The sequence below is a fragment of the Apis cerana genome, linkage group LG11, assembly GCF_029169275.1.
Source record: "Apis cerana isolate GH-2021 linkage group LG11, AcerK_1.0, whole genome shotgun sequence".
In the NCBI taxonomy this organism is placed as follows: Eukaryota; Metazoa; Arthropoda; class Insecta; order Hymenoptera; family Apidae; genus Apis; species Apis cerana.
Genome location: NC_083862.1, coordinates 13,372,501 through 13,384,540, shown reverse-complemented (window position 1 = coordinate 13,384,540; position 12,040 = coordinate 13,372,501). Strand labels below are relative to the sequence as shown.

General features: G+C 42.4%; 1 protein-coding gene across 5 annotated transcripts in view; it reads left to right on the top strand.

Annotated features, from left to right (window-relative positions):
* Positions 1-12,040, top strand: part of LOC107995933 (AT-rich interactive domain-containing protein 1B) — a 67,616-nt gene that overhangs the window by 50,107 nt on the left and 5,469 nt on the right. For 2 of the 5 annotated variants that reach the window (XM_062082089.1, XM_062082091.1), the window contains 3 exons: positions 4,896-4,919; positions 5,535-5,650; positions 11,552-12,040. The exon at positions 11,552-12,040 is cut by the window's right edge and continues 5,469 nt beyond it. In XM_062082089.1, coding sequence (XP_061938073.1) covers positions 4,896-4,919; positions 5,535-5,650; positions 11,552-11,761 — 350 coding nt within the window. In that variant the 3' untranslated portion in view covers positions 11,762-12,040. The remainder of the gene's footprint in view (positions 1-4,895; positions 4,920-5,534; positions 5,651-11,551) is intronic. The other 3 variants (XM_062082092.1, XM_062082093.1, XM_062082090.1) reach the window with 2 other exon arrangements.

Genomic DNA, 12,040 nt, shown 5'->3' with positions numbered 1-12,040 from the left:
CATTCTACAGAGTGCGTGATAAAAATACAGAAATCGCAGGGGAAAATAAAGGAGAAATTAGCTTGTGTGCTGGGATATAAAAATGGAAAACGGAATTAAAAAAGAATAGGTACATTAAAAAGGATTAAAAAAAGTAGATTATTACAAGGTTAATCCTGAAAAGGGGAAGGAGAGAGGTGGTAAAAACAGGAAAAAAGCATATAAATAAGTCTAAGTGGAACACGGAAAAGTCCAGCTTTGTAAACAGCGAAAAAAGTATACGGAGGACAAAAGGGATAAATAGGGGAAAAATTACAACAAATAAAGAAGAGAAAAGAACAGGAGAATGGAACACAAAAAGTAAATAAAAAATTGTAAACAAAGAAGAGAGAGAGAGAGAGAGAGAGAGAGAGAGAGAAAGACGAGTAAAATAGCGAAAGGAAAGGAGAAGAAGAGAGATATAAAAAAAAAGAAGAAGAAAAGGGAGGAGAGAAAAAAGAGCCAATGAGAAAAGAGAAAAATACGATTAACGAGAAGCTTTTTGTAACGAATGTAAATTCATTCGATTCTTCCTGGAAAAAGCCCTTACCAACTCTTTCAAGTTTTCATGCAACCCACCTGAGCGTTAGCGCGCTCGTTCAACCGGTAACCGTATTAAAAATAAAGGGGACGAAGCGTCCAACGCGGAGTTCAATCGCGATAGAGGACGACAAACTTTCAAAATCAAGATAATACGTGCAATTGCGACGGATGGATTAACGGAAATGAAGCGGAATTCAATTTCCGGAACAGCTTGCGAAATTTCCCTAAAAACGGCGCACGTTTCAGTCTCAGGTTATGTATATCGGGCAACTTCATAAAATATAAAACATCGCTTCGAAAACGAGTTTAAACGGCGGCTCGCGAATAAAACCACCACCTCTCGAGAAATTTCGTAATCGGAATACGAGAAAAGTAACCTCTTTTTTATTTTCTCTCGAGCGAAAGAGATATCGATCGTCCAGAAAATTTCTTCGTCCAGAAAAACATAAATCAAAAAAAAAAAAAAAGAAAGAAAGAAATTGAAAAACCATTTTGAGAACGAATTCTTTTCGTTGGAAACTCGATTCCAAGGACGTACACGAGGTATCGAGGGAAAGAGAGAGAGAGAAAGAGAGAGAGAGAGTATCGAGATCACGTGGCCCATGTAAATGCAGGGTGGCGGTCTCTCTGCGTGTATTATTTTATTATATAGCAGAAGCTATTGGTGCCACGTGACGCCAACCGGGCTCCTCGCTCCAAATCCAATCATTCTTGAGTTATTCGGGAAAAAGGGAGGAGTAGGGAGAGGGAGGGGAGAGGTGGCGGCTGCGACACGGAACACCGATCCTCCTCCTTCTCCTCTTCCTCCTCCTCCTCCTCCGTTTATACACGAGAGGAAGACGTCTCTACGTGCCACGCTCAAGTCTCTCTGACAAACTTCCTTTTGATTGGCCCACGGCCATCCGTTACGAGCAGATATCGTACGTGAATCCGATTCCGGATCGCGGCCGCTTTTAACGGATCCCTCCCTCCTTCCTTCTTTCCCTCATCGTGCTTTCAAAATGTTAACGTTTTCTCCATTGCAAAAGAATCTCTTTGAAAGAATCGATTTGGAAACAAATCTCTTCTTCTTCACTCTTCTTCTCACGTTTTCTCTCTTTCTCTCTCTCTCCCTTTATAAAATTCGCCCGAGTAAATGGTTCCCGTTATCAGGCGTCGGGCACAGAGCGAAGGCATCTCGACAACGGCAACGTCGGCCGGCCGAGCCGATCAAATTTTTCCGCGCGACCTGATCGCCTGTGTTCGGTGGGCGGCTCGTCAAAGTGGCCGCTCGCCGGCTTTTCACAAAGCGTCGTCGCTGCTCGTCGTCGATTATGTTTCCGAAAAAGTAGTTTTTCGCGGTGGAAGATTCTCTCTCTCTCTCTCTCTCTGTACTTTGGAGGGAGGAAGAGCTGAGGATAGAGGATAGAAAAGAGAAGGAAAAAAACGAAGGAGAGGAGGAGGCAAGAGAGAGAGAGAGAGGGAGCTCGTTAATGCTTTATCGCGCCGTGCGCCCGACTGGATTTGGCCCACTTAGCCGTTTCTGGAATCCTTCGATCGATCCGCTCGCTCGTGACATCCGGTTCTTGCTTGCATCCATTTCGAGTTTCTGTTCTCGCTACGATGGATACGAGACCTGACAACGCGACCGTTCTTCCGCTTGACAATTTTAACGTCCCTCCCCCTCCTCCCCGGACTACCCTACTGTCATCGGCCCGTCCCGATATCCACTATCCACTCTCAACGGCGGTTAAGAATAGACCTTTTTCTCTCTCTCTCTCTCTCTCTCTCTCTCTCTCTCTCCCCTTTTTTCGAGCGGATCCAAGATTTGAAATATTCGAGGACCCAAGTCGAGGAGGGGGGAGAATAATAATTTCGAGAACTGATTTTTTTTTTTCTTTTTTGAAAATCGGCATCAGCTCGATTCCGCCCCCCTCCTCCCTCCCTTCCCTTGAAAATTCAATCTATCCTGTCCAAGAATTCCAATTACCCTTCCAGTGGTTCTCTGTTTCCGGGGGAGGGGAGGGGGGGGGGAAAGTGGCCGGTCAGAGAGTGTACGTAACGAGAGAAGGGAAAAAAGGGTGACAGGGTGAAAAATCAAACGGGGAGGTTAGAGGAGAGAGAGAAAGGGAGCCGTCCGCGAGTCCTCGATTGTCGCGGACCGTCTATGCTCCATTCGCCCATTCGTAATAACGAACGCGTCAATTTTTCGTCCCTGTCCACCTGTCCAACTCTCTCTCTCTCTCTCTGTCTCTCTGTCTCTCTGTCTCTCTGTCTCTCTCCTTTCACTCGTTATCGGCCGGCTTCATGTGCCAATGGCACGCCGAGGCCCGTCGTCGAATCTTCCCTCCATTTTTTGTTTTCGTTAAAATTCTTTCCTTTCTTTTCTTTTCGTCGTCGATCGAGAAAATTTCAACTCGCGGAGGGGGCCTTTCGATCTTTCGATTCTCGGGGACGAGGATTTTAAGATTAATTAAACGGAAGGAAAGGATCGCTCGTTCGGTTTTTTTCGAATCTTCTTTTTTTTTTTATCATTTTTTTGTTTCAGTTTAGAGCCAAGAAGTCCAGTTTCCCGCTCCTCCTCCCCCTCTCTCTCTATACTTTCCTTTGTGACGGGACAAAGTGGGAAAAGGATTTTTCGTCGAATTTTTATCGAGATATCGATCGTGCAAAAATGGATTTATAATTGCTCGATTGCGCCCCCTCCCGACTTTTGTCCAAGGCGGGTAATTTCCCTTCTTCCTTCGAACGAGATTTTTCCTTTTTTTTTTCTTCTTTTTTTTTTTTTTCTCTCCAATTCTGAAAGGATGGCCTATTATCGGGAGGGGGGAGGGGGAAAAATTCCAACGATTTCGAAGTAGTTTCGAGGCCTGGACAAAGGGAAAAATTGACGAGTTATTTAATCTAATATCGCTCGCTCGATCGGAATTTCGTACGACGCTGACGCGTAAACGTTATTTCTCCCGTTCCCCCCCCTCCCTTTTATCGCTTTCCACCGCTCTCTCGTTCGCAATTATGCGCCACCTTCCGCCAAAGAGGAACGGCCGGTGATTATTGCGCGCCAATTCTCGTGGCGGATAATACGTTCGTTACGTTGAAAGAATCCCTCTCCAAGTTGTGAAAATTTCTCGAAATTTCGAATATTCTCGAAACGTGAAGGATATACCCGCGAGCAAAAGAGGCGGGACTCGGATTGAACGGGTGAATCCTTGCTGCTTAGAAATTTTTCCAATTATCTCACCCGGATCCGGGGAGCAGGGAGACGTTCGAATTAATCAAAAATCGATCGATCAGAAATTTATATTTCCGTGAAGGAAGGGGCGATTTTCGAGAAGTCGATTTTCCCCCTTCTCGCCTCTCCCCCTCCCCGGTTTTCGAGTGCGGATATACGGTCGGATATTTTGGTCGGTTGGAGGGAGAAGAAAGAAAGAAACGACGAGACACGATACCACTCGGATTCGAAACAAGGCATAACGTATACGACATATCACTCACTCGAAGGAAACACGAAAAAAAAAAAAAAGAAAAAGAAAAAGAAAAGAAAAACGAACCAATTACACGGACACTGAAGGAAGAAAGAAAAAGAAAAAGAAACTCCAAGGAAAATGCATCTCTCTTGACACTCTTGCATCGTCTCACATGTATACACAGATTATATATATAATTATTTATATATATATATATATATATACGTGTACGCCCCCCCCCCTTTGTGCCCTTTTTTTGCCCTTTAGTGAGATGTTTATGAGCTGTAGTACTATCAGATTATTCGTGGTATGCAAGCGAATCCCCAACCCCGCCCCGCCCCCCCCTTTTTTTCTCTCCACTTGACTTGTTGTACGTGTTTTTTACTTCTTATACATATATATATTTTATATATATATACCCTTGACAGTCTATTTTTCATTTCTTTTAATTATGTAATATGTATATTATTAAGTACGTATCCATGTAATATTCGCATTAGTATCGAGATTATTATTATTATTATTATTATTGTTATTGTTATTATTATTTTTGTTTTGGCTGAGAAAATGTACTTTGCAAAAAGCAAGTAATTTTTTGCTCGATGAAACAGAGAACATTTTAGGTAAAGGAAAAAAAAAAAAAAAAAAATTAAAATTGAAGTAAAAGGAAAAAAAAAGATATCTATCTAAGAAACACGAACATAACAGAAAAAAAAAAAAAGCATTGCACACAGTCGAGAACAAGATATATATATATATATTTATTTTTTTTTTTTATTATTTATCACGACGACCCGTGCAAAAGACAAAAATAAATGAAAATGAAACGGGTCGTTGAAATGAGTACACCATTGATTCACATTTGTCTTCTTTTTTTTCTGCTTTCAGCTGCACAGATTCCACAACGCGGAGGTAAGTACGATCAAATCAAACCCCTCCCCCCTCCACCCGTTCTCCATCTCCGTTTTAATTCGTCTTAATTGGGCCGATCAGTTACACGCGCGCCACCTATGCGCGCGTGAGCGGAAACACGAGAAAGAAACGTCTCTTTCCTCTCGACCCATCTCCCCTCCCCCCACTTCTCTCGACAGTAGTCAGTTTCATCCTTTGAAAATCTTGGGAAACGTTTCCTTGAATGGCTACTCAACCGGAAGAGGATCACCTCGAACACCGGCCTATCCCCCCCATTCCTCTCCTCCTTTTCTCACCTCTCTTCCTCTCGTCCTTTTTTCATCCGTTAATTAGCAGTTAGTTGGCGTCAAGAAGTGACTACCGAGAAAAATTTCTCTGATTCGAGATTTTCGACTTTTATCGCAATTTATTTGTTTATATTTTATGTACATATATATATATTTATATTATTTCAAAATCATTTCCTTTTTTTTCTTCTTCTAATCGATCGAGATTATTTTGTTATTGGTTAGATTAGAGGAGACGATTTTTTCTTAATCTTCGTAAAAATTTTCGCGAAATTTTCCCTGCGATAATAAGATCCAGATGGAATGATTCCGCCCTGAATTTTTGCAGCATGCAAGAGGAAAGACGAGATGGCGAACCAGGCAGAACACCAACAGCCCGCCCCCAAGAAACCGCGCCTGGTTTTCACAGACCTTCAGCGCCGTACTCTACAGGCTATTTTTAAAGTAAGTCTTGTATAACTTAACCTGCGTTTTTGATCGATACCTCGTTCTAACGTGTGTTCTCCATTGTCCCGGGCGGAAAGGATGCTCGGATCGTGTGCACCTTCTCCTCGAATTTTATACACCTCCCCTCTCCTATATCTCGAACCTCCCCCCTCTTTCTTTAATAATAAAAATTTCTCTAATATGTATAAATTATACATACAATATATTCGAATATATTCGATTTTCTAGAATCCGCATAATTTCTAGAGGCTAGGAAAATTCTTCTTACACTTCTGAAGAGGAAATTCCTTCGGGTTATTGAATCTAATATTTTCGATGATTTTCTTCCCTCTTCCCCTCTACCGAGAGAATGGATTTCGTTAATTATCGTGTTTCTTCGAACGAATATATCCGTAAGCTTCAAAAACGCCTCGAATCCGCACGCGTGAGAAAAAATTCGAGAAATCGTACGTGCGAATTAGCGGCACGCTCTTTTAATGGAGGACGCAATTGGAATGACAACGCTGGTAAATTACGATAGATGGACACCGTGTAACCGGTGCCGCATTGCATCGGGTCGCGATAAAGGGGAGTCGAGTGGTTTCATCTTGAAACGGCCCTTTGATTCGCTTGGGAAGGGAGAATTTCGATATATATATAATATATATATATATATGAGTTGAACGAAAATCGCAGAAAAATTATATGGAATGAATGAAATTTCTCGAGTCTGGAAATTTTCTGAATAGATTGATTTTGATCGAGGAGTATTCGAAGGCAGGTTTATCGTGTATATAAATATTATCGAGAAGAGATGGAATTCGGTCGGTAATAACGTCTGCCGAGTAATCCATGTATTATATTATAAACGGAATAGGGCGGAATGTGAATGAGACCGTGACGCGATCACGGAGTATTTTAGTTTACGATTAACCCTTTGCAAACGATGAACCCATATATGCGTTCAGTGTAAGTTATCCGCATAACCGATCGACTCACGTATGCGTTAGGCGAAAACAATCGAGAGAGAGAGAGAGAGAGAGAGGCGATGCCCTCGGTATTATGGGTTCGGTTCGTGCCTTCAACCGACGATACTTTTTTTTTCCTCGATGAAAGAGCGAAAAAAGAAGAAAAGGAAGAGAGAAAAAAAAAAGAAAAGAAAGAAAGAAAGAAATGAAATAAATGTTTCGATTCGACGGATAAATGCGTCGCTAGCGAAGAGTTATATGCCCGCTATAACGTAACAAACTTTATTCTCACGCGTTTCAACAAAATGTGCGTCCGTTGTTCAACGGTAACAATTCACAGTTTGCTTCACCCGACTCCGTATAATAGTCCGTTTAAAAATACGAAATCATTCCTACGCGCTGTATCTTCTTTCAATCGCTCGATCGGTCAAGTAGGGATCGATCGATATTTTATTACCTTCTCGAAAATTTAATACATTCTGCTCGAATTGTTTCGATAGCGAAATGAGATGAAAATAATTTTTTTCTCTTTTCCTTCTCGAAATTCTCCCTTGAAAAATAGTTTAAAATCTCTCTCTCTCTCTCGAGCTACGCTTTGTCTCTCGAAATATTATATATTTAATACCAACGAAAATATCAATTAAGATTTCTCGAAATATTAACTCGATTCCCTTTCTTTTCTCTCTCTCTCTCTCTCTCTTCGAACCGCGTTCTCAGAGCGCATTGTACATAAAGAGAGGCTGATTTCTCGCGTGCACGCGGAGAAAAACGCGGGAGAAGGGGGAGGGGAGAGGGACAGCGGGACGACGCTGGGAGGACGTCGAGGCTTTTCAGCTGCGTCAGGCGCGTAAAACCCGCCTCGATCGATCCGCGTTGAATAATTTCGCGGCCGATTCCTTGGCCGCGCGCTCTTCGATCTGAGCAGAGCGATCATTCTTGCACTTCCGTCTTGTTTCGTATGCATCTTTCATTTCGCGCGCCACTTACGAAAAAATCTAGAATCCAAGACGTAATTTATCGTTGATTAAAAAGGGAGGGAAAAATAAAAGCTCGATATTTGAAAATCCAGGATCGAGCTTTATGACTCGTTTCTCCTGCGAAAAAAAAGATTTCAAGTTTTTATTTTCTCCCTGAACAATAATAATCGACGGCTTTATATTTTATCCGTGTCTCGTGGCGGTGGCGTCTCGTCGTTGGTCGAAGAGCTGCTAGAGGAAAGGAGAAGTCTGTGATGACGGCGCGGAATTCGCGGCTGCTCACTCGAAACCGTCGATATCGCGGCCATTCGACTCCATTCGCAGTGTAACATTCTACAATCCTCGAAAGGCACGCCTGGTAACAAGTTTCGAGTTTGTTTCGATTTGTCGAGAAATTGAGCCTCGAGAAACCCGAGTTTTTCCTTTCCCTTTTCCCCTGAAATTTCGCCTTTTACGACCACCCCCCTCCCCTTCCCTGGAATCAAGCTAATCGAGGAAATCGCTCCTACTTGTGGCCCGCGTTTCGCTTTTCGACTCACGGATTACGATCGAAATTGAGCGCCCGGATTAAGTTTGGATTTTAATCAAACGAGCTTTACATTAGGCTTGATTAGGATTTGATCAAGGCTCGCACCGTTTCTACATTAATATAATTCTAATCTATCGTTTTATTCGATATCCGTCGAGGGGTGAATTAGTAAATGAGATTCGATGGATTTAAATTTGATCGTAACTCTTATAAATATATATATATATATATATATAGATCCAATTTCTATACTTCCTCGGTTTAATAATTCGAAAATCGAAGATATATGGAATTTATATTCGAAAAAGTCGCCACTTCGAGGAATAGAATCTACTAATTTTTTTTCCAAAGAGAATTCGAAATTCTTGAGGGGGGGAGTCGAGTTAATTTCGAGAAGTATGAAAATCACTGCGTTCCGGGAAAAGCGTTGTTCCCACTCTTTGGAACTATGCCAAATAGTTGGCGAATTGACCTTAGCCCAGTTAAACGCCACTGCAACGAATCTTTCTCCGATTCTATTATCCCCCCCTCCCCCCGATTATACGACTTTTAAACTCCCTCCAATCAGCCACGCGTGCTCGACGCTCGACCATCTCTCATCCCCTGACTTTTAACACCACGAAGTTTTCGAAACACTCGACCCCCCTCCTCAGATAATTAAGGGAAATGGGGCGAAGCTTATCTGTTTTTTTTTTCAAAATCGAATAATCGCATAATTATTCGAAGAATAATTCGAACGTGTTTAAATATGGGAGAGAAAGGGTTGAGAGAGAGGGAAAATAATTTCAGGGTTTTGTTTTTCGAGATCCACCCTTCGCCTACTCATGACACGTATGATGCAACCCCCTCTCTCGATTTCTCAGGCTCGCACACTGGGGCTGTCAAGGAATAATCACGATCCTAGCGCCGATAGTGTCCCGTATTTCCAACAATTGATACGCCCCCTACTCTCCCCCCTGTAGACGTAGACGTAGAGACCTTCGTTTCGTTGCGTTACACGTTGCGGTGAATTACACCCAGGACAGGATATCGATACAGTTCCTTAAACGTCTATCCTGTTTCCCAAGTTGGGTGAATGCAAGTAATTCCACCACAGATCTTCGCTTTATAAAAAAATTTCGAGTCTAAATCTCCTGTTGGAAGCTCATCGAGAGAAAAAAAAAAATTGAATTTCGAGGATAAAAGGATTTCCAGATCGATTCAAAACGTTTTCTAATTCTAATAAGAATATTAAGATTGTAATTAGTTTGATCGAATGATTTCTTCGTATGAATTATTCAGGTAATTCTACCAATATTCGCTTTAGTTTATAAAAAATTTCGAGTGTAAATTTAGCTAGCGAGACAAAAGAAAAGGATTTCCAAATTTTCTAATTTAAATATTTCCTAATTTCTAAGAATATTCGTAAGACGTAATTCCCCTCGATACGATCTTCTTCGTCGTTTTTTATCGTATTCAGTCCTGTTCTCGCGATCCGTGAGAAGAAGTCGAAATTTTTTTTAAAACCGGTGTCCGTTTCCCGCGTTAAACGCGTTAATTAACGCGTTCGTGGTGCACGCGCATCACGGTTTGTAATAATTGTTCCTTCGAGCAATCGATACCTTCTCCCTCTCTCTCTCTCCTCTCGCTCACTCGCTCTCTATATAGCTGCTCCGTCCGTGTTATTGATCGACCTACGTCGAGTAAGAAACGTCGCGTGGGAAGAAAGCGTGCCAGGCCAGCGTTTACCACATGCACGACAAATGTTTACACACGTTGCTACGTTCGTACGAACCGCGGTTTTCTTCTCCTCCTTCTCCTTCCCGCGGCTCGTACTTCCTTGCCTCGTGCAGAAGGTAGTAGGACAAAGTGGATACCAAAAAAATCCTTTCCCCCCTCGTTCTTTTCTCAGAAGAATGAGGAAAAACTTGGAATTCCTTTGGATCTTTCAATATTTTTTTAACGAAACTCATTTATATATATATATATTAGATTGTACGGAAAGTAATTTCGTTTTTTCACACGAGCGTCGCTAGTCGAACGTTTATATAGATATTGCGTTGTACGAAAAGTAATTTCACTTTTTCGCACGAGTGTCGCTAGTCGAACGTTTTATCCAGCCAACTTCATTCTAAACCGTGTTATTATTATATATTTCGAGAGTTGCAATTTCATGGTAGTTTGTTTATAAGAAAAATTCGTACGATTCTGTGCGCGGTTATGTTTTTCGTGCGTGATAACACAAGATGAAAGACGAGAAGGAGCATTTTCGACATATATTATCTTTTTTGTTATCGAAAAGGTAAGAATGCTGTTCAAGCATTGAGTTTCGTTTCAATTGAACGAAAACGAAGACGAAATAAACGCACCGATCGAAGCAAGCCTACGAACAACGACTCGAGAAATCGCTACGAGATCGAATTTGTCGAATTCGACTGTTCACGATCGCGTAAAAGAAAAACGAAATTACTTTTCGATCAAAATATCCATTAAAATATCGATGCAATCTTGTATCCTTCGATTCAAGAAAAATATTGATATTCTTCGCGGAGAATAGTAGCGAATCCACCGTTATTATTAATTATAAACACGAGAGATGCGTTTACGGGATTAATTAGGCAATCGATAAGTGAAAATACGCGTGTTGCTTAACAAATATCGAACCGCGTATGAAAAAGTAAATTGAGATACAACTCGATGCAACAAGGACGGATAGGAATAGAAGAATTGTAGGTTGAGTTGGGAGGATGAATATTTATTTAGCGGAGGAAGAAGTCAAAGGGAAGAGGGAAGTAGTGGGCGCACAAAGGTTTCCGTTCGATGCGTTTCTTCGAAAGGCGAAGAGGGCGTAATTTACGCTCGAGTTTTCCTTTTCTCTTCTTTTCTCCCATTGATATTTATTTATCGGATTCAATTTTTTCCTTTTTCTTTTTCTTTTTTCGAAGAAAGAGTCGTGGATCCTTTTCAAGTTAATACAACTTAAAAGATCGGATGGGGATGGTTATGTGTGGGTGGTTATGGAGTAGCGGCGAGGTTTATTATAGTTTCGTCAGAGAAGGGAAGGGGGGCGGGGAGCTCTGGAGACCCCGAAAGGCTACCTTAAACCCTTGGCAAATCTCAGAAGCTAGCATGAATATTCATCGATCCAGGAACTCTGCTCTGCAAACAAAGTGCTTTAAATTCTAATTCGGTAATAGGTTGCTCGAAATTCCTCGGCCCCCTTAAAACGCGCCTTTTAAAATATTCAGTGTCTATGAACTGATAAATTCCTCGCCATATATATAAAACTCATTAATGAATTAAATAATTCGTTTGATCTAAAATAATATTCGAACATTTGTTACTCGAGCGATTTCAACAACGTTTTCTTTACACGTCTCATCCCTCCTCGCGTCGGATCCCAAAATATTTCGATAAAAATCCGTTTCGCTTTGTTGACCGACCATCTTCCGACCGATTTTTCCAGGAGACGAAGAGGCCGTCGAAAGAGATGCAGGTGACAATCGCTAGGCAGCTGGGCCTGGAGCCGACCACGGTCGGCAACTTCTTCATGAACGCTCGACGCCGCTCCATGGACAAGTGGAAGGACGAGGATCCGAAGACCGTCGCGGTCGAGGAGGGGCAGCTATCGCCCACGATAGGTATCGGGCAACGGCAACCAAGCGACGTTTTGTGACACACGTCCGACCACGAGGAGTACCACGACGAGTCGCCCGAGGAAGACCTCCCCTTCTCGTAAGGGGGTCGCGGATTTCGCGCGCGACGCGGCGATTATCACCACTCGAGACGCTCGACTGCTGACCTGGAACGTCAGTTTTCGGCCATATATTCCCAGTTTCCACTCGTCGCCCCCCGTCGTCGTGGGATCGTGGGCGCGCGGGGCCCCTCCCCCTCCCCCTCCCCCCCAAAAGAAACAGAGAGAGAGAGAGAGAAAAAGAAACGGAGAAAGGGCAAA